Source organism: Pavona decussata, unplaced genomic scaffold (genome assembly GCF_977016875.1).
Source record: "Pavona decussata unplaced genomic scaffold, jaPavDecu1.1 SCAFFOLD_115, whole genome shotgun sequence".
In the NCBI taxonomy this organism is placed as follows: Eukaryota; Metazoa; Cnidaria; class Anthozoa; order Scleractinia; family Agariciidae; genus Pavona; species Pavona decussata.
Window position 1 is genome coordinate 1,011,066 of NW_028145529.1, and position 20,364 is coordinate 1,031,429.

At 37.1% G+C, this 20,364-nt stretch overlaps 1 protein-coding gene and 2 non-coding genes across 5 annotated transcripts in view; all 3 read left to right on the forward strand.

Annotated features, from left to right (window-relative positions):
* Positions 1-18,072, forward strand: part of LOC146469919 (transient receptor potential cation channel subfamily A member 1-like) — a 35,004-nt gene extending 16,932 nt beyond the window's left edge. For all 3 annotated transcript variants that reach the window (XM_085122757.1, XM_085122756.1, XM_085122759.1), the window contains exons 10-30: positions 4-192; positions 2,572-2,664; positions 3,514-3,596; positions 3,998-4,159; positions 5,201-5,318; positions 5,997-6,166; positions 6,703-6,784; positions 7,320-7,379; positions 7,872-7,952; positions 8,225-8,295; positions 10,261-10,456; positions 11,203-11,387; positions 11,817-11,877; positions 12,019-12,093; positions 12,238-12,441; positions 13,535-13,603; positions 13,894-14,004; positions 15,013-15,137; positions 15,670-15,790; positions 16,405-16,473; positions 17,084-18,072. In XM_085122757.1, the coding sequence (XP_084978883.1) occupies positions 4-192; positions 2,572-2,664; positions 3,514-3,596; positions 3,998-4,159; positions 5,201-5,318; positions 5,997-6,166; positions 6,703-6,784; positions 7,320-7,379; positions 7,872-7,952; positions 8,225-8,295; positions 10,261-10,456; positions 11,203-11,387; positions 11,817-11,877; positions 12,019-12,093; positions 12,238-12,441; positions 13,535-13,603; positions 13,894-14,004; positions 15,013-15,137; positions 15,670-15,790; positions 16,405-16,473; positions 17,084-17,098 (2,340 nt within the window). In that variant the 3' untranslated portion in view covers positions 17,099-18,072. The remainder of the gene's footprint in view (positions 1-3; positions 193-2,571; positions 2,665-3,513; positions 3,597-3,997; positions 4,160-5,200; positions 5,319-5,996; positions 6,167-6,702; positions 6,785-7,319; positions 7,380-7,871; positions 7,953-8,224; positions 8,296-10,260; positions 10,457-11,202; positions 11,388-11,816; positions 11,878-12,018; positions 12,094-12,237; positions 12,442-13,534; positions 13,604-13,893; positions 14,005-15,012; positions 15,138-15,669; positions 15,791-16,404; positions 16,474-17,083) is intronic.
* Positions 557-638, forward strand: Trnas-gcu (transfer RNA serine (anticodon GCU)). The gene has a single exon. It is a non-coding gene; the product is annotated as a tRNA-Ser (tRNA).
* Trnas-gcu (transfer RNA serine (anticodon GCU)) lies at positions 1,477-1,558 on the forward strand. Its single transcript has one exon. It is a non-coding gene; the product is annotated as a tRNA-Ser (tRNA).
* Positions 18,073-20,364: the final 2,292 nt, after the last annotated feature.

Here is a 20,364-nt window from a genome sequence, read left to right on the forward strand (position 1 = left end):
CAGGGAGTCGATTTGAACCCGCGTGATCGAGAAAGGTGCACACCATTACTATTGGGAGCGGCTCATGGATGTTCAGCGGTTGTGTCACTCTTATTAGAAAATGGAGCTGACGTCACGTGTGAAGATGAAAAAAGACGAACTGCGCTGCACTGGGCAGTAGGGCAGGACAAGACCATCGAGCGGCTGTTGAAGGTAATGTCACGCACTAATGCCTCTTGCTGGGGTGGGGGACTTCTCTAGCTATTTTGACAATGCATAGCTATTCAAATCATTTAGTACGTAAACATATTGTAATTTACTATTTCGTGCGACAATGTGCATGTTCACAACCGATTTTGTCTATATTTTTTCTATTTATTTTACATATTAACACCATTTACACTTGTTTATAAAAATAAGGTTAGGGTTCCATGTAATACACTCTCCCGGGTTTTAAGTGGGAAGATTTAAATCCAAATTGTTTCTTTCTCAAACGAATAAACAGCCAAACATTTGCTTTCTCAACTTTACTGTCTACTTTGGCCAGGTCAATAATTTAGCAAAATTAATTGCACTTGACGAGGTGGCCGAGTGGTTAAGGCGTTGGACTGCTAATCCAATGTGCTCTGCACGCGTGGGTTCGAATCCCATCCTCGTCGCGCTCTGCTTTTGTGTTATATTTTTATAACTAAAATTGCCAAGAAACGAGCAACAGTAAAACTGAAGTCCGTTCCTGGAAGATCTGACCTTTTACTTGTAAAATTAGTGACTTTTTAACGGATGACGTTTAAACATGTTATTTTACTACAAAAATGTTCGCCCTTATAATTTTTCGACCGTAAACTTATTAGCTTCGGTCAAAAATCTTTCGGACGATTTCTTGGGACATTTCGGACAGGATGTAATGTGTAAATAATGTTTAACTCATTGAACTCGAAGACAACAATTTTCCTCGGGATAAATTATACAATTTAAACAAAAACAGCACCGAGGAGAGTAAAGAGTGCATAAAAACTAACTTCTAGCGTGGCTGTACATTTTATCTTCCATGCTGACTCTAACAAATTTCAAAACTCGTAAATTCAGCAATATTGAAAATGTTCGGTTACGTTGTTTGGACCTACGGAAAAAGAATTGTCCTTGGAAAGTCGTCTGAACATTTTTTTGATTAAAGTAATGATGTCAGCCTGAGGAAAACACTTCGACCACTGGACTGAAATCAAGTTCATATTTCTGGGCGTTTATTTTTCCCTTAAAAGAACGGAAGATTTAAAAGTTATGTTTGAAAGAAGGAATATGAAATCACATATGTTTGTTTGAAACGCGAGTGGTTCCATGTAATGCACGCTTCCTTCTTTTCGGTGGGAAGATTTGATCCCAAGTCCTTTGCATCTTGGGCAAAGGACAATAACCGGCCACACGTTTGCTTTCTCAACACTGTTTTTTTGTTTGGCCAGGCCATTTGAATAAAGTAACTTAACCGGTATATTTTCACCTGACGAGGTGGCCGAGTGGTTAAGGCGTTGGACTGCTAATCCAATGTGCTCTGCACGCGTGGGTTCGAATCCCATCCTCGTCGAGGCCTTATTTTGAACTTTATTCTTATGAAACGTTCCATGAAACCGACAACAGCAAGAGCAACGACAAAAAATTTTAAAGCTGTACATGGTAAACTAGAAAAACTTTTTTTTCAACATTTAAAATAATAATTTTTCAAGAAATATTATCTTATGGTTGTGTTTTCACTAGGACAATTTTAGCTAGATAAAGCCGGAAAAGTCCGGAAATACAGTGAAAACAGTTCGTCTTTTGTTTAGCGAGTTAAAAATGCAAGCTGTTTTCACGAGAGAAAACAAGAGATTAACTCGCCTTTAAGACCGGAAAATCATGCAGAGTTATACTACCTCGCGAGATGGTATAACTTGTCCTGGTAAATGCTGCAGCCAATCACATTGCACGTAGTGACAGCCGCCTGTCAAGTAATTTGGCAATATTATTTACTAGACGCTAGTTTTGTGTTTCAGTTCGCCTCGTGGTTCACTTTGCGAAACAGAAAAACGACAGATGACCTCAACGATACCTCAAAACCAAAGCTGTGGTCTTGCCGGATAAGCCCACACGGCCTTGCACTTACGGCGGTGAATGTTGTTTTGCCGTTGGACAACATTTCGTCGCATCCTCCTCATCTGTAGAGACGTTAATCGCATCCTCTGAGAGAAACCCCTTCTTTTTGGCATAAATATAGCGAGAATCAACATAAAAGAAGCTATTAAAAGCGGTTCGTCTGCTGCCATTTTGAAAGTTGCGCGCTTTTGTAATTTGAATATTTAATTTAGCGGCTCAAATTCCGGGTTAAAAACAGATACCAAGTTTAACTAGTTAATGTCAGTCTGTAAACAATCACCAAGAAAGAATGTTCAGCTAGTAAATTGGCCTAGTGAAAACACAACCTATGTCCGAAAAACTTGTAACGTTGTTTTATGAATGTGTTGTTGTTATTGTTGTTTGTTTGTTGGTTGGTTGGTTTATTTTTGACAAACACACTTTGCTATTGAACACTTGTTCTGCAAATTTGTTTTACCTGTCAAACAGGATCATCACGTTCAGGAACTAAAACTTGTGAATCTACAGGACAGCACAGGTGCAACAGCTCTTCATTATGCAGCACAGGGAGGATTCCTCAAGGTGAAATTTAACTGAAATAACAGTGTAGTGTATATTCGTCTAGGATAACCCCATCCGTGACTGAATGGGCCTTAGCACTGACTGGTTACGTGGTACAAAATCAGCCATACTGGATGGCAAAAGAACGCAGTAGATTCGAACGCAAGGGAATTCCAACCTGTCAAGTTTGACTTTCCTTTGTTGTCGATGTACCAGTGGAGGATGCCAAGCTTTTTTGCCATCCATTATGGCGGATTATTTACCATGTGACCAGTTAGTGCAAAAGGTCCATTCCTCTGCTAACAAAGGGGGCCCTCGTAAAACCGTTACAATGCTATAGGCCATTTCCGAGTTGCTGTGAACCTCATTATGAAAGCGAGACTAAGTGCAAAGCTTTTCAAATGGAAATTAGTTTTGTTTGCTTTGGGTGAAAACTAATTTTCATAATAAAAGACTTTGCACTTAGCCTCGCTTTAATAATTAGGTTCAAAGCGACTCGGAAATGGACTATTGCAACTCAAAATCACGATCAAGAAAACTGAAGCAAACACGTGAGACGTTAACGTCCTTGGGTAGACTTTATTTAAAGTTAATGCACCGTACCTTTTTCACATTTTAGCTGTCAATAGTATTGTTGTGAATCGTAATTTTGCTGGACTAGGTCTTAAATACATATTACGCGTCCCATTGAAACTTCCAAGATGGTCTTGGGAGTGTATCCTTGGAAACAGCAAGCTATTCTATTTGGTCGGTTTTGAAGTAACTAATCGATAAGCTGACGAGAAGACTTGTATCGAGCTAAAATATTTATGACTAAATTCAGAAATTCAGATGTGATAAATTTTAACAAGGATGGACGAATCTTTTTAGAGCGTCCTTTTGCTCCTGAAGAACGGAACAGACCCAAGCTTGAAGAACAATAAACTTGAAACTCCACTTCATTTAGCTGCCAGGTAAGAAATTTAAAAAATTTTCAGTGATAACCTATTTTATGAGCCATTAAAGGTAAAGCTAAAGATAAATTATTCTACTGGCAGGAGCGTTTTTGCGAAGGTTTTAGAAGTATTCGAAATTTTATTTTCAGTTGGCATTGATAGCTGGAGAGGTTTAGCTTAACAAAATTTGGTTATTTTAGTTTAGCGTAGCTTGCTTAGTTTATGCTAGTTTAGAGGTTAGTTTAGTTTAGTTTAGTTTAGTTTATAATTTATTAAGTTGAATTAGTTTAGCCCAGTTTAGTTTGGTTAACTTTAATTTAGTTCAATTTAGGTTTGACTTTCTAAAAGCGTTAATTATAGCTCATACCTCTCTCAAGAACTATTCATCTTACAAACGTTCTTCTTGTTTCATTTTTCAGTCATGGCTGGCTTCCTATTGTGAAGAAGCTGATGGAAGGTCGGCAGACTCGTTTGATGAATGTAGGTAACTTGAGTGATCACACTCCTCTGCATTTGGCTGCTTCCAACGGACAAGACAAGGTTGTGAAATTTCTCCTGGACAGAGGGGCTACTATAGAAAGGTAACAATTACATTCATGTAACAAATGGTAAACGGCTCAGCGTGTAATCAGATATTGAGCTTTAGTGAATGCGGGAGGCTGCTTAAAAAGTGCAGCGACTCAACATAACTTGCTGCTGCGCTTGAAAAAACCTCCCCAAATACATCCATAACTCACCAGTGCATTCTAAACCGTTTGATTTACCATTGGTTTTTATCACATATCTTAATAGGGGATGTAAAGGCGCGTAATACAAATCCTACTTTGTCAAAGATTTATTGATGTAATCCTGTTGTTTTCCGTCTCCAAGTAGATTTTAAAACGTGACTTAACCTGACTTAATGAATCCGATACGTTTTAAGCAATTTTTGGTTAAGAAAAGTTGAAAAACTCCACTGCTAAACCGGAATTATGTTCTCGTATATAAATTAATGAGAGCTAATTATGTTAGTTTAAATCGGTTTCTTCTTACATATAAATTTTCAGATTCATGATGTGCCTGATACATCTCAGTTTTTATAATAACGCTTTTTATCAATTTTTTATTAGAGATACCCTGAATGCGATATAATAAAGTTATCTTATCCTATCTAGAGAACACAAGCAAAGAAAATTGAATAAATATGTTTATTCAGATTGACGATCAAATGCCCCTCCCCAAAGACAAACGTTTCAATTTCTGGTATACATTATTTGGAAACTGGTTCTTTCACATTTTGTCAAATTTCCTCACATACCTTTTGTTGAGACCCTTTTTGGAAAGCCAGTCGCTCACAAAGCGATATTTCCCCCCTTGAACTCGACGATGCATCAGGAACCTCGTGTATTTGACACTTCAGGTTTAAATTCCCTACCCCACCCAGGTAAAGTTCAAATCCCCCACCTTCTGGAAGGCCTTTCCCGTCAAATGCCCTACTTTCTGGTCACGGAAAATGGTCAAACGCACGGGGTATGCCCGGGGGAATTTTGAAGGTTCGAATTGATTGGCGCATTACAGCTCATAAAAATCGGTTGAAGAGGTCTTAGAAACGGCCTGTTTTAATACCCCACCGTTATCTTCAGAGATACAGATGGACGTACTCCACTGCATTTCGCGGCAGCGAAAGGATCATTGAAAAGTGTTCAGCTCATCTGCACTGCGAGTCCTAACTGCATCAACGTGGAGGATAATGCCGACCAGGTGAGGAAACCTTCATTAGAAAGATTATATAGTAACTCTTTTGAGTAAATACCTTGAGAGAGTTCAAAACAGTTGAAGTTCCGAAGGTTCCATTTAGATTAAATACTATTCCTTTTTCATCCAGCTTGTTTTGGAACATGCAAAATCGAAGATTTTATGTCCAATTTTTTGAATGCAGTAATTCAGCAACAGTCAGTGTCACCAACAGCCACTGATATTGTTGGACGATAATCGCTACTACTTTCACTCTGACACTTACAACAACAACAACAACAACAACAACAAGCTATATTTACATGACCATATAGATTGTTACAGTATTGCAAAAGCGCCAAGAGAGTCCTGAAGTGTTTCCAACTAATGAAAAATAAACATAAAATACATCATCAGATTCATCAGATTATATTATATGGTAACAAACTGTTTCTGAAATCAAAACAAAAAGAATTTAACTTAACCATCTGCTTATTAACAACACAATCAGAGGAGTTCGTCAACGCTACAATAAATTCTGTAATTTTCAAATGTTTCTTGAAGTTTGCAAATTTAGTACCTATTTTGCACTTGTCAAACAACTGAGACTTCTGGGTGCAAACCATCTACAATGCAAGAAAATCAAAAGTAGGTGTAATCTTGCATAATCTTTACGTTGATACTTACCCTCCCCTCTCTCCTCAGGACACCGCTTTACATCTGGCGGCTAAAAATGGCCATGCAGCTTTAGTGACGTATTTGCTATCCCATGAATCCCAGAACGTGACGTACAACGGGTACAACCAGAATGCTTTGGATGTTGCCATAGAAGCAGGAAAAGAGCAAGTGGTTTTGGCCATCGCAGACCACCCACGGTAAGAGAACAGCCGGTCATGGCGGACAAGAAAGGCCAAGAAGACACGCGTTTAGTTCTTGTTTTTGATATTTTTTCTCAAACGCATTAAAAATTTATCAAGAGAAAACAAAGTAAATCACTTTCAATCTGTGACCGTGGTTTGGATACGTGTTTTTAATTACCATAAAATTTTGCCAACGTAACCTTAGTCTTGAATTTCTCCAAAAATTATTGATCATTTGAGAAGCCATTTCAAACGCTCAAAGTCGAAGTCGTTTAAAAAAAAAATCGGCTGCACCTCGACTTTTCAACCTGCTTCTCAGTGTTTGGATATCTGATGGAACATGCTTTCTCGTGTTTGATATTTTACAAATTTGGTAAGCACAGAAAGATGGTCATAGAGTGAGTCTGAAAAATCTGTAGGGATGATCCGATCTATGTTAAATTGTCATACGAACAACACGTATGAAAGAAGCCCAGCCCAGTAGAGCGAAACAGGAAACACCACAAGCAAATCCTGCTCTAATTAATACATTTTGAATTCTGCTTTACTAGATGGAGAGAAATGTGTCATCGTGTTGAGGAAGGCTTAACGCAACTACAACGGCTTGTTATAAAGATGCCACTGGCCGCCGAGGTGTGCTATTGCTAATAAATCCTGTGCACGTAAAAAATCCAACACCTTTTCCCTAATACCATATCTGGTATTAGGGTTAAAGCCAAACAAGAACAAGAGCGTAAACGTCTACTTTTTAATCGCCAGATATTTTATCTGGACATGTAAAATGTGCAATATTTCTCCCAAAATAAAAAACTTTTTCCTTTTCCTCTCACATTACGACATAACGAAAATCAAGCAAGAAGCTAAAAGATATTAATGAGTACGCCTTTGTCACTGACTGAAAATACCTCCATCACCTTTTCAGTTGCTAGCCATGCATATTTATTTTTTGAAAGAAATAATTTAAGATTAAGAGAAAAGATCAGTTTATATTCGTTTATATTTCCGATGATGTTTTATGTTTTCTTAAAATATTCATCTTGCACTGAACTGAGTAGACTGAGCCTAATATTTTAAATTCGTCAAAAAGAGACTTCTCTTACTACAATATCTGTCAGTTTAATAAAATAAGCCAACACAGTGTTGTCCTTTTTGTGTGCTTCTTTCCCAGAAATTTCTTGACAAGTGCGTGGAAGAATCTGGTGAGAAAGATAAGAGTGAAGATTATTCGGTAAGTAATCAAATCACTTTTAAAAAGGGTCCAAAATGGAAATTTAAAAAATATTACAGTCAACCCAGGTCACGCGTGAACGATATTTTTGAAATTTGAATGGAGTTTTGAAATTTACATGTCAGTTTTGAAAATCGCCAACGAGATTTCAGAGTTCCCGTATAAATTTCCCTAGCTTTTTGACGGTATAAAGCTATGAATTTTTCTTTACATTGCAAAATTGAATATTTCAAGAATAACAATTGTTTCCCAAGTATTTTGAATCTTTTTTTCAGTTAATGCGTCTTTTTCGGAACGATTTCCAGAGAAATGTCCAACATTCCGTTCACACGTCGGACATTACAGAGAGAAATTCGAATGTTCATTTCATTCTTGGAAATACTGTTCACGCGTGACCTGGGTTGACTGTAAAATGCAGGAAAGCCCCGCTAACTCGAACCCCCAAAACAAATTAACAGACAAAGTTTATTTTAAATATCTTCTGTTCTCCAGGTAACGTACGACTTCATGTTATTGCAAGGCATGCCGGATCTTAGAAAACACGATCCCAAGAAATACCTCGACAGCTTACATGTAAGTTGCAGTTACACCTCTATTGTGTGGTGTGAAAATGGGGCGACCTGTAGCGTTTGCAGCGTCTTATATGGTTTGTTGAAAAGACAAGAGAACGAACAACAGAACAATGTTCCCAGCCCTAAAAACAATGCAGCCGCAGGTTATAAGGGTCCAGTGAAAATAGAGCTTTTGAAGGGTGGAGGTCCATTGGCAAATATGCCTTTCTTCAATGAAACGAAAAGTACACCGTCTTGGTTATTATTTTAATTGTATTGTTATTTCCTTTGCAGACTATGGTAAAATATAAAAGAGTTAACTGTTTGTCGCATCCCGTTACCGGTGCAATTATGAACATTAAATGGTGAGGAGATTTAGGAAATATACTTCAAAAACTCATTAATAATTCATAAGCCCATTGACCTATCAAATGGTCGATAATACATCACGTGCAGTGAATTTATGTCGATAAACCTCGTCTTATTAGTACGCGGTGTTTTATCAGCTGATAAAACACTCCTTATTAGTATGCGGTGTTTTTCTCGTATGCTAATTTCCAACGTTCACAAAAGCATCATTGTTATGAACTCTCTTGGCACACGCTTTTCCAGGAATGTTTTGAAGCCGTTCAAAAAACTTGCAGCACGTGTTTTATCGGGTCTAAAACCACTCGGCTGCGTCTCGTGGTTTTAAACCCGATAAAACACTCCTGCTCGTTTTTTTAACATTACATAGAACTATGTCTTTAAAACCAACCTTATGCCATTTTCATCTCCAGACACAAATTCCTTAGTCTCTTTGGTCAGTGGTTGGTCTCCAGGCGACCAACCGCTGGCCAAACAGCCTGAGGACACGGTACGAGAGATTGCTCTCCAACATAGGACTGCTGATATATATTTTTTAAAACATCTATGATGAATAATTAGAGATGAATCCACTTACAATAAAATGTTTCATGTCATATCTATCGCTACTCGAACTCGTATGTAAGTTTAAAAGCAAGTTTTTAAAATGTGTTTTAAAACGCTACTGTCAGGCTCAATTCACCAAAATATGTAAATACCGCCTTCATTAAACAGTTATCATTAAAATAAAAATTGACGCAGCAAATACAACATCCATGATATGCTTTCCTTTGTAATCTGTGTAATTATGTTATATCTGTAATTTCTCGTTCATGTCTACCCAGTTAATATAGCTTTTAATGTAGTATTTATTGTAATGTAAATTCGTAAATATGTAATAAATAATAAATAAATAAATGGGAATTTCAGTGGAATCCACGGGGTGGCTCTTCTCTCCACTGTTTCCAGGTCGAATTGGAATTTGGAAATGTTGGTTTTTGTGGAGGGAGGAAAACCGGAGTACCCGGAGAAAAACCCTCGGAGCAGGGACGAGAACCAACAACAAACTCAACCCACATATGACGCCGAGTCCGGGAATCGAACCCGGGCCACATTGGTGGGAGGCGAGTGCTCTCACCACTGCGCCATCCCGGCTTCCTAGTCAACTATAAGTGAGAATGATGTATTATTCTAGAAAGTGACACAGGCATACTCGGAAAAAAGAAATCCGAGTTCTCCTATCAGAAGTCGAACCTAAGACCTTCCAATTACTAGTTCGGATGCTCTACCACTGAGCTACAGGAGACTCGTGGGAGCTAAGGCCATTAAACTAGGTTCATGGGACAAATATCCTGCATACCGAGTATGCCTGTGTCACACTTTCTAGAATAATACTTCATTTTCATTTATTCACCAGGCTTGAAATATACCATGACATTTATTTCATAGACCACACGTTCGACGTTCAAATCCTAGCAGTATGCAGGTTATTTGTCGCATGAACGCAGTTTAATCCGAACTAGTAATCGGAAGGTCTAAGGTTCGACTCCGGATAGGAGCACTCGGATTTCTTTTTAATTTCCGAGTATGCCTTTGTCACTTTCTACAATATTACATCATTCTCATTCATTCACCAAGCTTGAAATATACCATCACTTTTATTTCATAGTTAACTATATTTTTAAATTTGATGGTTATTTGTTTTGTTTTGTTTCAATGTAATTTGTTAGTGGCGAAATAAAAAATAACAAATAAAGTTATCCAGCTCTAGTTTTTATAACCAAGAAACGTTTGAAAAAACTTCGGTATCATATTTGTAATCGCACGCTTCTAAGTACATCATCTCATCAGCTTGATCCTAATGCTTGTAAAGTAATCGTGTATTAGTATAATCAGTGTTTTGCAATAACATCATTCAACTTTTTCTTAACAAGTGATTTTTCTGAGTGTTATATTTACGCCAGTCATTTTGCGTTCCATTTCAGGCGGAGTGTTGGCTGGAAGGCTTATGTTATGAATCTTGGATTTTATATTTTATTCTTGGTTATGTTAACCAGCATGACCGTGCTACTGGAAAATGAAAGCAAAACACAGAGTCGCTTGTTGGATATTCCACGGTTTGCCATTGTAGTTATGAGCTTATTCCATCTTCTTAAAGAAGTGTTTCAAATATGGGATGAGGTGAGACAATGTAACGTAGACTCGAAACCCCAAAACTGTTTTATTTTAACCACAACCAGAAAAAAAACACCAAAAACTATTTTATTTTAATAACGGTATAAATAACCACGAAAAGCTGTTTTATTTTAACCACGGTATAAATAACCACCAAAAACTTTCCATCATACAACATTTGCAGAAATCATGCTCGACAAGAGTGCGAGGTGATATGGGCAATATTTATCATTAAATTTACCGAACTCAGTAACAGCTCAACCCTGACAGAAAATAATCACAAAGGCAAACATTCATGGTATTTTTATTCATCCTTTGGCAATGACAACCGTGACATCACAGCCAAAGTACCAACGATTTACATTCACCCATACTACCTTTCGGCCTCGTCACGTAAGCTAAATGTCCTTAGGTTAAAGTAGCTGTATAAAAAATAAACTGCGTTAATTGTTCAGACCTTATTATCAAAGTGTAAACTCGTGCTTGCGTACTATAAAATCTGTAATTTTAAAAAGCGATCTATCTTAATCAGTTTTTTTATGCTCGCTTTGTATTGTCATACAGTCATGTATTCCAGCCACACTAAAGCAAAATATGAACTACTTTTCCCCTGCAAATAAACAAACTTGCCCCATATCGGTGTAAACATCTATACATTTGACCAAGGCAGGTAAAAACTGTGTAGATGGATAGATTTAAAGCTTGTCGGTGTGCGATTAGTAGATAACATTGCGTTCTCTTTGTCCCTGCAGAAATTCAAATACCTGTTGAAGATAGATAACTGGATGGAGTGGTTTTTATACATGACTAGTCTTGTGTACATGTTTCAATACCATGACTTGTACCATACTCAAGACAATTCTATATACAGCATCAAAGCTGTAGCAGCAACTGCAATCTTCATAGCCTGGGTTATATTTGTCCTTTATTTAAGAAGGTAAACAACTTCTCCTTGTAGTAAACCACAATTTATTTTCTTTTTTTTTCCCTTCTGACTAATGGAAGTTTCGAAGTTTCACAAGAAACGTGTCAGCTACCTGTAGTAAGAGTTAATGAAATCAAAACGAAAACCTTTTCTTCTGTTTTCAGTGTGTTTTGGTCAACAGCAAACAAAAGAACAAAAAGAGACAATTTTCATCATGGAAACTCTACAATAAGTGGCTTAAGTGTGCAAAAAGAAACTCCATCGTTTTTCCCTGAAACTATTGAATACGTTCTTTGGTTGCAGGCGCACGGGAGGAAATGAATCGCTCTGTCCTTTGAGAATCCATTTGATAATTTTTTTTTCATCTTTGTTTTCAAGGAGCATTTCGTGTTTTGCACAATTAACAAATGTTTCGTCTCTTCTTTATTTTATGAATTTCAGATTTTCTACGTTTGGTATTTACATTATAATGATGACAAATATAATCAGAACTCTTGTTAAGGTAGGACAATAGATGCCTCGGCTTTATGTATGTACACTGAACAAAGCATGCAAAACAGAGAGCAAATAATTCTTTCCTACAATTTGTTTCCTTATCTATATGGTCATCCCTAACTGTGCTGTTTTTTCTTCCCCTCTTTAGATCATTATTTTGTTTATTCCTTTTGTAATTGCTTTTGGAATTCCGTTTTACCTTCTACTTCGCGAGCGATTTCGGGTAAGCCAAGAAGATGTTTCATATTTGATAAACGATTTCGTCCTTGTATGTAGTGCACTTTCAAGTCTTAAAGATCACAAAGAAAGTACAAAACCCATTCTTAGTGCAAAGGCATTTACATTATTTTCCTCGAATCTTTCGTAGGATGGATCGGATGGATCAAATTCGACAGTATACCTGTTTGATTCCCTCCCGTACTCTCTGTTTACTACGTTTATGTTGATTCTTGGTGAGATGAAGTACCCGCACACAGTGTTCAAGTATCAGCCCCTACCCTACCCCTGGATAAGTTATGTTGTGTATATCATCTTCTGTTTATGTATGCCGATTATCATAAAGAATCTCTTGGTAAGTTGTGTTGTCCTGTTCCTAGGTTAACGTAAGTTTTATCGGTCCAAGTAACGAAAATAGTTCTCAGTTTAGTCTTGCTGTATATGTTAATCACCCTTTTTACAATAACTGTCAATATTGTCTCAGTTTACGCAACAGGACGGCTGCTGTGGTGGGACGGCAAACCGCCTTGTGTGACCAACGTGACGGCCAAGTTTTCATGACTCTAAATTGTAACATTCCTACCGCTGGTGGCTTTCAGGTTGTCACAGAGGAGAGAACACCAGTGTTAGTCAAAAATCGCCTGAGAATGTGAAGGTACTAAGATGACTGTTGGTCACACAACGATATTTCACCGTCCCCTTCCCTCAGTCGTCCTGTTGCGTACGCTCACTAGTACAAAGGTGCAGACGATATAAATGACGTCAGATTTAACGCGCGCGCTTTCCCAAGGGAAATAAGGCCAATTCCGCCCATATTTTTCCACATTATTGTAAAAAAAATAAATTTTCTATGGTTTATACTTCTATAGTCAACAAAATTACTCCAAAAATGTTCAAACCTTGGCAGTGAAGCTACTCGTCTGCGGCTCGTGGTTCCACTTGAGTTTTGAACATTTTATGACGTATAACCCATAGAAAAATGTTGTCGAATTTTTTAATTTTTATTGCCCTTTCTTTTCCCAACGTCTCATATTTTCAAATGATAAAATACTACTGCTTAGTCCCCTAAGTAACGCTATCACCTCTAAAGCAGTGATTCCCCAAAAGTAATGATGAATTTGCTTGCATTAATGATGACGTTGATCCCCCGACCTCCACGCCCTCCTCAAAAACAACGATCTCGATCGTAACTTGTCTTTCTAAACGTTTTGAAAACGATTGAGTTGTTCCACGTTTATTTTTAGTTCCGGTAATTAACAAACCATACTGGACTTTTTTCCTGCTTTGATTTAAATAGACCACAGCAGAAAAGTTAGGTTACGAACACGCTAAATTAGCGAGGACCCAACTGAAGTAACGATCAAAAAAAGGCTAGAAAATCTAAAGGTCATAAAGGTTGCTGCTTTGTGAACGTTATTACTGTATATTGTACTTTTTATCTGCTGTAGATTGGTCTCTCAGTAGGTGACGTCAATAGAATTCTGCAGTCCGCAAAAATGGAGCAACATGCAATGCAGGTTGGTTTCGTATTCGATAATACAATTTTACGATTTTTGTTCTGCAATCTAACGTCAGTTTTAGCCAATCACATCACCAAAAACAGCATGATCTTCAACTAGTGGCTAAAGCTTTTACTCGATCTAATTACAATCCCAAAGTATTAAGTTATAAATAGCAATGCAACACACACTTCTTACTCTACACGACAGGCTAAATGCTTTCCGTTGATGCCATCATAGCCTTATATATCTTCAAGCTCACTTCGTCTTAAGGCCAATTTTTATTTTATTGCTTTCCACCCTTTAAGGTTGAATTGCTTCTAGAATTAGAGCGAGCCACGCCGAGGAACGTTTTAAGACGAATCTGGGTTCCATACTGTGTAGACTATCCCAACAGAAAACGAACCTGGAAGCAAAAGGTAAAGTGCACTTAAATGACAGGTAGGAATATGTTTAATTGACACTTTATTTCAAAATACAGCGTCACAACAAGAATTTACAAACAGAACGAAAAATTAATGGCTTAAGTTTTCCTAAAAAAACAGTGAGCTTGTACAGATCAGACTCTTGGACATTGGAAGGGAAAACGCGTGGGACACTCATCGTGCCATGAGGAATATAAAAAATAACGTCGGGATCCTTCGTGGTTTACCAATAAAAAAATATCCCTTCCTCCAAGTTGTGTTCTTACTGTTTGCATCGCTGTCCCTTAAGCACAAAACAAGGAATGTTTTGGAATAGATGTGATAATGTATTTTTTAAGCCAAGTAAATAAATGAGAATGGTGTATTATTCAGTCACAAGAACCTAGTTTAATGCCTAGCTCCCACAAGTCTCCTGTAGCTCAGTGGCAGAGCATCCGAACTAGTAATCGGAAGGTCATAGGCTACTCCTGTCAGTAAAACTCGAATTTCTTTTTTTCCGACTGACTGAATAATTACATCATTGCATCATCAAAACATGCCTTACAAGTCCTCCCGAAAATGGTCCCCGCCGGTGACATTTTAGCGTTTAGTTAGTTGCATTTATACACGATAAAAAATTACAACAGAGCAGATGTGGTCAGCTGATGTGGTGTTATGAATGAAATATAAAAATGTAATAAAAATAACACATTTCAATACTTAAAAAACTAAAACTATTTGCAGTGATCCTAAAACAAACAACTTAGACACATTTACATTCAAATCAAAAGTCCAAATTATTTACAGAAGAATAGTTTTCAGTTTATTTGTTTTAAAAAGTGCAGGACGAGAAGATATTCCAGCAACAACCGAGATTGTTGCCGGAAAAAAGCTGCTTGTATTTATTCGTCAATGGACTAACATCCTGCCCAGAGGGAGTAGTATTAATTCAAGTAGGTTCATGCTACAGGAACTGGGTTTCAATTTTTCTCCACTGGCTAAGTTGCGTTTGTTTTTCTTCAGTTAGTAGAGTTTGGTTCTCCTAAGAGAGTTACAGCGACTCAACAGACTTATGTGAATCCTGCTCTGGTACAAATAAACGACAAGGTCACAAAACTTACGGACAAGGTCGAACAACAAGAGGACAAGTTAGTAATCGTTTAAATTAATTTCAACTTGATTTATTGTGTTACTGGCCTTTATTGTGATTGTATACAATTTGTTTTCTTTCATACTTAATGTATTTTTTCGTTCCGGCCATCATCATTTGTTTGCCTTTATGTATATAACAAATTATTAAAAATATACAGCAAGTTGTTAGGCGAGGAGACCTCAGGAAACCACCAGGCTTATTGGAGAGGCCACCTCTACATCACAATATTAAACAAGATAAGGGCTGCGAAAAAGGGCGGCAGAATCTAACTCAGAAATTATTTTAATAAAAACTCTAGTACTTTGTTCTGTTATGTATCTAGATCAAACGTTAGGTAGTTGGTTGGCTGGCTGGCTCATTGGATGGCTGGTTGATTAGTTGGTTGGTTGGTTTTGAAGGGATGGTGCTGCAAAAGCAACATGAATTACTTTCGGCATTGAAGACTTCTTTCATGCTCCTTTTTGAAAAATTGTCAAGTATAAATAAAATGTTTGCCAACATTTAATTCATGCCGTACTTATTACCAGGTTACAAAACATCATTCGCCTTCTTGGAAGACTTGATCAACGACTGACAGAGATGAGTTCCGGAGGAAAACCGCTGACAACTGCAGCGGATGGGCAGCAGGCGCTGACCAGAGAAACTACGGTCTGATTTGAACTATTTGTTATGTTATGCATGGTTGCTTTATTTAGGCATCAAACGTTTTTAAAGATTCCCCTTGAAACATTGCCATGACCAACAATATTCTTTACTTTTTCCTATCTAAGATTCTTTTATCTAACGCTTGAGAATTCTTATCTTCAGACTTTCTTCCCACAAAACTTTTCGTGTGTTAAAAAAGTACATTATATAGAAAAATAAAGAAATATCTAGCTTTTCAAGCTTTTTCAATATGTTTGTTACCTCAGACTTTTCCAAGTAAGAAGCAAACTATTAAAGTGCTTCTAGAGGAAGAACGCCTGTCCGTCAAGCCATTCATCCCCTCCCCCTACCTCCCAATCGTGTCCAATCATACACTCACTGTCAATCGCTCATCAACAGATCTCTGTTTCTCACCCGCCGTATTTCAAATTCCCCATCGATTCAGTCGTTCTTCCTCGTTTGTTACAAACAATCAAATCAACAGCCCTTGTATATTGCCGTGGCTCGAGGGACCATGAATGGCAGCAAACGAAAATACCAAGACCTTGTTGAGCCTTTAATGCAGCAAGTCTGTTTTTTCTGTTGTTTGTTCTCACTGTAATTGTTATTTATTTTAGGTGGTTCCTACGCACAGCAGCTTCTCGCCAGAACGTCAGCCTTCCGGGATGATGAGGAGGCAATCTATGGTAAAACGCGTCGCTTCAATTCCGCGATAATTACACAACTGAGACCCGTGAACATGTATAGTTATAGTCGACGGTCTTGAAAGTCTCGACTTAAGACTGCAACCATTTTATGTTGCGACTCTTTATCCAACGTGAGCTACCAAATCTGTTCTAAGCTTGGCATGTAAAACAAATGAAAGATAATGCCAAGCTAGTAAGTCTGAACGTCTTACATGCATATGTTTAAATTTTTTGACAAAAGGCTGGAGTTCGCGATCTATATGATGGAAATGTAGTGATTTCCCCGAGCCTTAGAACAGATCAGCTACCCGGATTGTATTAATTACAAAGTAGCAGCATAAAATGATTATGACAATAACGAAAAGAATACACAGGGCGACAAAAAAAACCATTAGTAGCTCAGCTAAATGAGTTCAGGATGAGATAAATAATAACGCTTCTGAGAATGATGTATTATTCTAGAAAGTGACACAGGCATACTCGGAAAAAAGAAATCCGAGTGCTCTTATCAGGAGTCGGACCTAAGACCTTCTGATTACTAGTTCGGATGCTACTCTGCTGAATCGAAGAAAGGGAAGAAAATTTCTTATTCTTCTTCTTTTTGTTGTAGGAGTCCACAGTTTAAGCCCTAAGACTGATGCCTATGTCAACAGCTACGGACAAACTTGGTTCATACAAGAATCTGGCAATGACCCGGCTCTGACACAACGCTGACGCGCAGAAAAAAAAGACAACGTTTCAAGCTGCTATCACAGTTAATTTGGGTTTCAATCTTCTGTTGTGGATGACAGACAACATCTGGGATCACGAACTAAGTCGAAAAATGCTTTAAAAAAAACCTGGACACCTTTATTGGATAAAAACACAATTACTGCTTGACGCAGTGGTTTTCATTGTGGCCCAAAACTGAACATCGCTGGCTCAAATCTTTTTCTGAAATGTTCCCTGGAAAGAGTAGAAAATTAAATGCGCGACGGCAGAGAAGGCCTTGTATGGAAACGAATAATATAATGCAATTGATCTTTTCTTCTGAAAAGCTTCTTAAAGACTAACAGTAATAATTTGCCTGAAGTTGAAACTTGCTTATTGGAAAGTAATAAGGTTACCATGAACTTTGAAATAAGGCTTGATTGGGGAGGACGGAAGCATGTCATTTTTTGTGTTTTATTGTCTCAATGTGCGCATCAGAGAGAAGAACTCTTAAATCTACCTCCTGTGGAAAGTGAAAAAAAAAAAAAAAGCATCGCATGCAACAATTGTTAAACTTTTCGGAGCGTTGTTAAACATGCTCGTGCAGCTTGCTTCGCGCAAAAAATCGAAATGGTCGCTCTGTTGCCTTCAGCTAGTGTTGCAAATGATACGTTCTTTATTTATTGATATGTTTTATATTTCTTTTTTATTTAAAAAAATTGTTTGCTCAGTTGTTTGACAATTGACCAGTGAGGAAACATATATTTATTAAATCTATTTGTCCAAATTAAAATTTTGAAATTTTCATCCTCTGTAGTTTTTAAGGGCGGACAAGCAATGTCTATTATGTTTCTATCAACTAGTAGTTTAAGCTCTAAACAATATAAAATAAAAGGTGCTTTAAAATTCCTCTTTGTCCTTTCGGTTCTTTTGTACTGAAAACAATCCATGGTAAAGTCCGGGAACTGATAAACGTGATATATGTGGCGCAGAAAATGAAACAAAAAAGTGTATGCAACAAGTAAATTCTCTGATGACAATATGTGAATGAAAGTCGTAAAAAGCAATATCCATATCAAGTAATTTGGCAATGAGAATAATTCACGAACATCTTAACGGAATAAGTTAGGTTTTCGCCAAAGCTATACACACGAAACACAAACGATGAAATTAATTGTCGTGTGGCAAAACGTATAACGACGGGATTTCACTAGTGACTGTGGCATTCTCTCCCAGACAAAATACGAATTTGTACGAAAATAAACAAATTTAAGAGGGAGATTGTAAATTGTAGATTTAAACATGTTAATCCTTATAGTTAAGATTATTAGATTCTAGTTCACATTTTATTTATTTTCCTTTTTTGATGCTGATTTCAGTAGCTTGTTCTGATTTTGAATGTTTTGGGGAAGGTAAGTTATAACAACATGCCAGATATTTTCAAACATGATTCGCAGGCTTGCTATAATTCCGTCCGTGATCATGTTTTGAATACAAAGAGCATCGATGAAATGAAAGAGCATCGATGAAATAGCTGCTCACTCTGAGCTCTTACCTATTGTCGGATTTTATGACTAAAAATTATTTTATTGTTCGTACTTCCTCGTGTTCCTCAACAATGCCTAGATGTCTAAAAAAAAATGGAAAAAGGCCAAAGTTGGGAAATGCTCGATTGTCTTAATAGCTGAAAGGTGTCAAGTAGTTGAAGGTTCAATATTAAACATAGCTTGTGAGCAAATTTCGGAAAATTAGCGATAAGAAGCGACCTCATAATCACAAAAAAATTCGAAATAGGTTTGGTGAGATGTGGGAAGGAACAGGATTTGATATACGATAAAGTTTGAGATTACGCGCAAGGCAGGAGATGGAAAAACCATCAAGTAGTATACCTCGCTGAGGTGGGATGCGGGATTTCGACAAACTAATGATTACTCCACAGCAAAGCAACTCTGAATATTGGCTTTAGTATTGTTTAGCTGAATCGCTTGTAACCTTGAATAAGTGGCAAAAATTGAGCATAAAGTAAATTTACTTTTAAAGGAAGCCAAGAATGAGCAAGTTTGGTATGTATAAACAAAAGAAGTGCTTTGTTTGAATGGTTTTCATTTCAGAATCAGTAAATTTGAAATGAGACATACAGCTGAGTACTCGAAATCGAAATGAAAGAACACCGCTCGAATGTAACTGAAAGCAGTTTGGATAACCTGTACAGATGTTTGCAGTTTATTTCAATCATCGAGATCGCCTTGTTTATTCAAGAAATCCTTCCTTCACAATCAACCGCGAAAATGATCTCTAAATGACATTTATTATTGTTGAGGAGAAATATAAAACTGACAAATCGCGGTGTCTAAGTATACCGCGACTGAAGCAAACAAGACAAAGAATCACATTACAGTTTGAAGATGGCGAGCAGATTGTGTACTGTTTTCCTCCTGGTATTGATAACCGGCTGCTTGGCGCAGTTTCCAGGTAAAATTATTTTGTTATTATTAAGACACTTACAGTAACTTTTAACTATTTACTAATACTAATACTAATTTATTATTTCTAAAGTGCTTTATACTAAGGTTCTAAAGCGTTTAACAAGAAATATGAACTATAGAATGATTAAAAACTAATAAAAAAAACTTATTAATCTTGTCATGATAATAGTTTAAAAGCTATAATCAGAACATAATAACACTTAAATAAGTGCAATTTCAAAGTCCACAGAATGTTAAAATGTTTAAGCTCAAGCTCCTCGCGTTTTGACCTAGAATTTACCCACCTCATTATTCTACATGCATGATTAATGACGCGATCTCTTGATCCCAAAAATGTTTATTACAATTCGAAGCATTTTTGTTGAGCTTTAAAGGTGACTTGCAAAACGTGCCCACTCTAGTTATTCTCTTCTACTAACAATTTTTCACTCAAACAAAAGACTTTCAAAACAGGAAAGTTACCAACCAGACGTCACAAAATATGAGTCATATTTTGTTTCAATTGTCAAGAAATAAATATTTTGCCATACAGGTCGATAAAGAGAACATATGCTTTCATTATGGACTTAAAAGGTAAACATTTGTCCAAACTTTATCCCTTTGGTTTATTCTTGAGTCTTTTCCGTGTCTGTTGATTTTTTTTCTCGGCAGGCCAAGGAAACAAATACTATGGTTCAATCTGCGAGAATCAAAAAGGAATTCTGCGCTGTCCTGG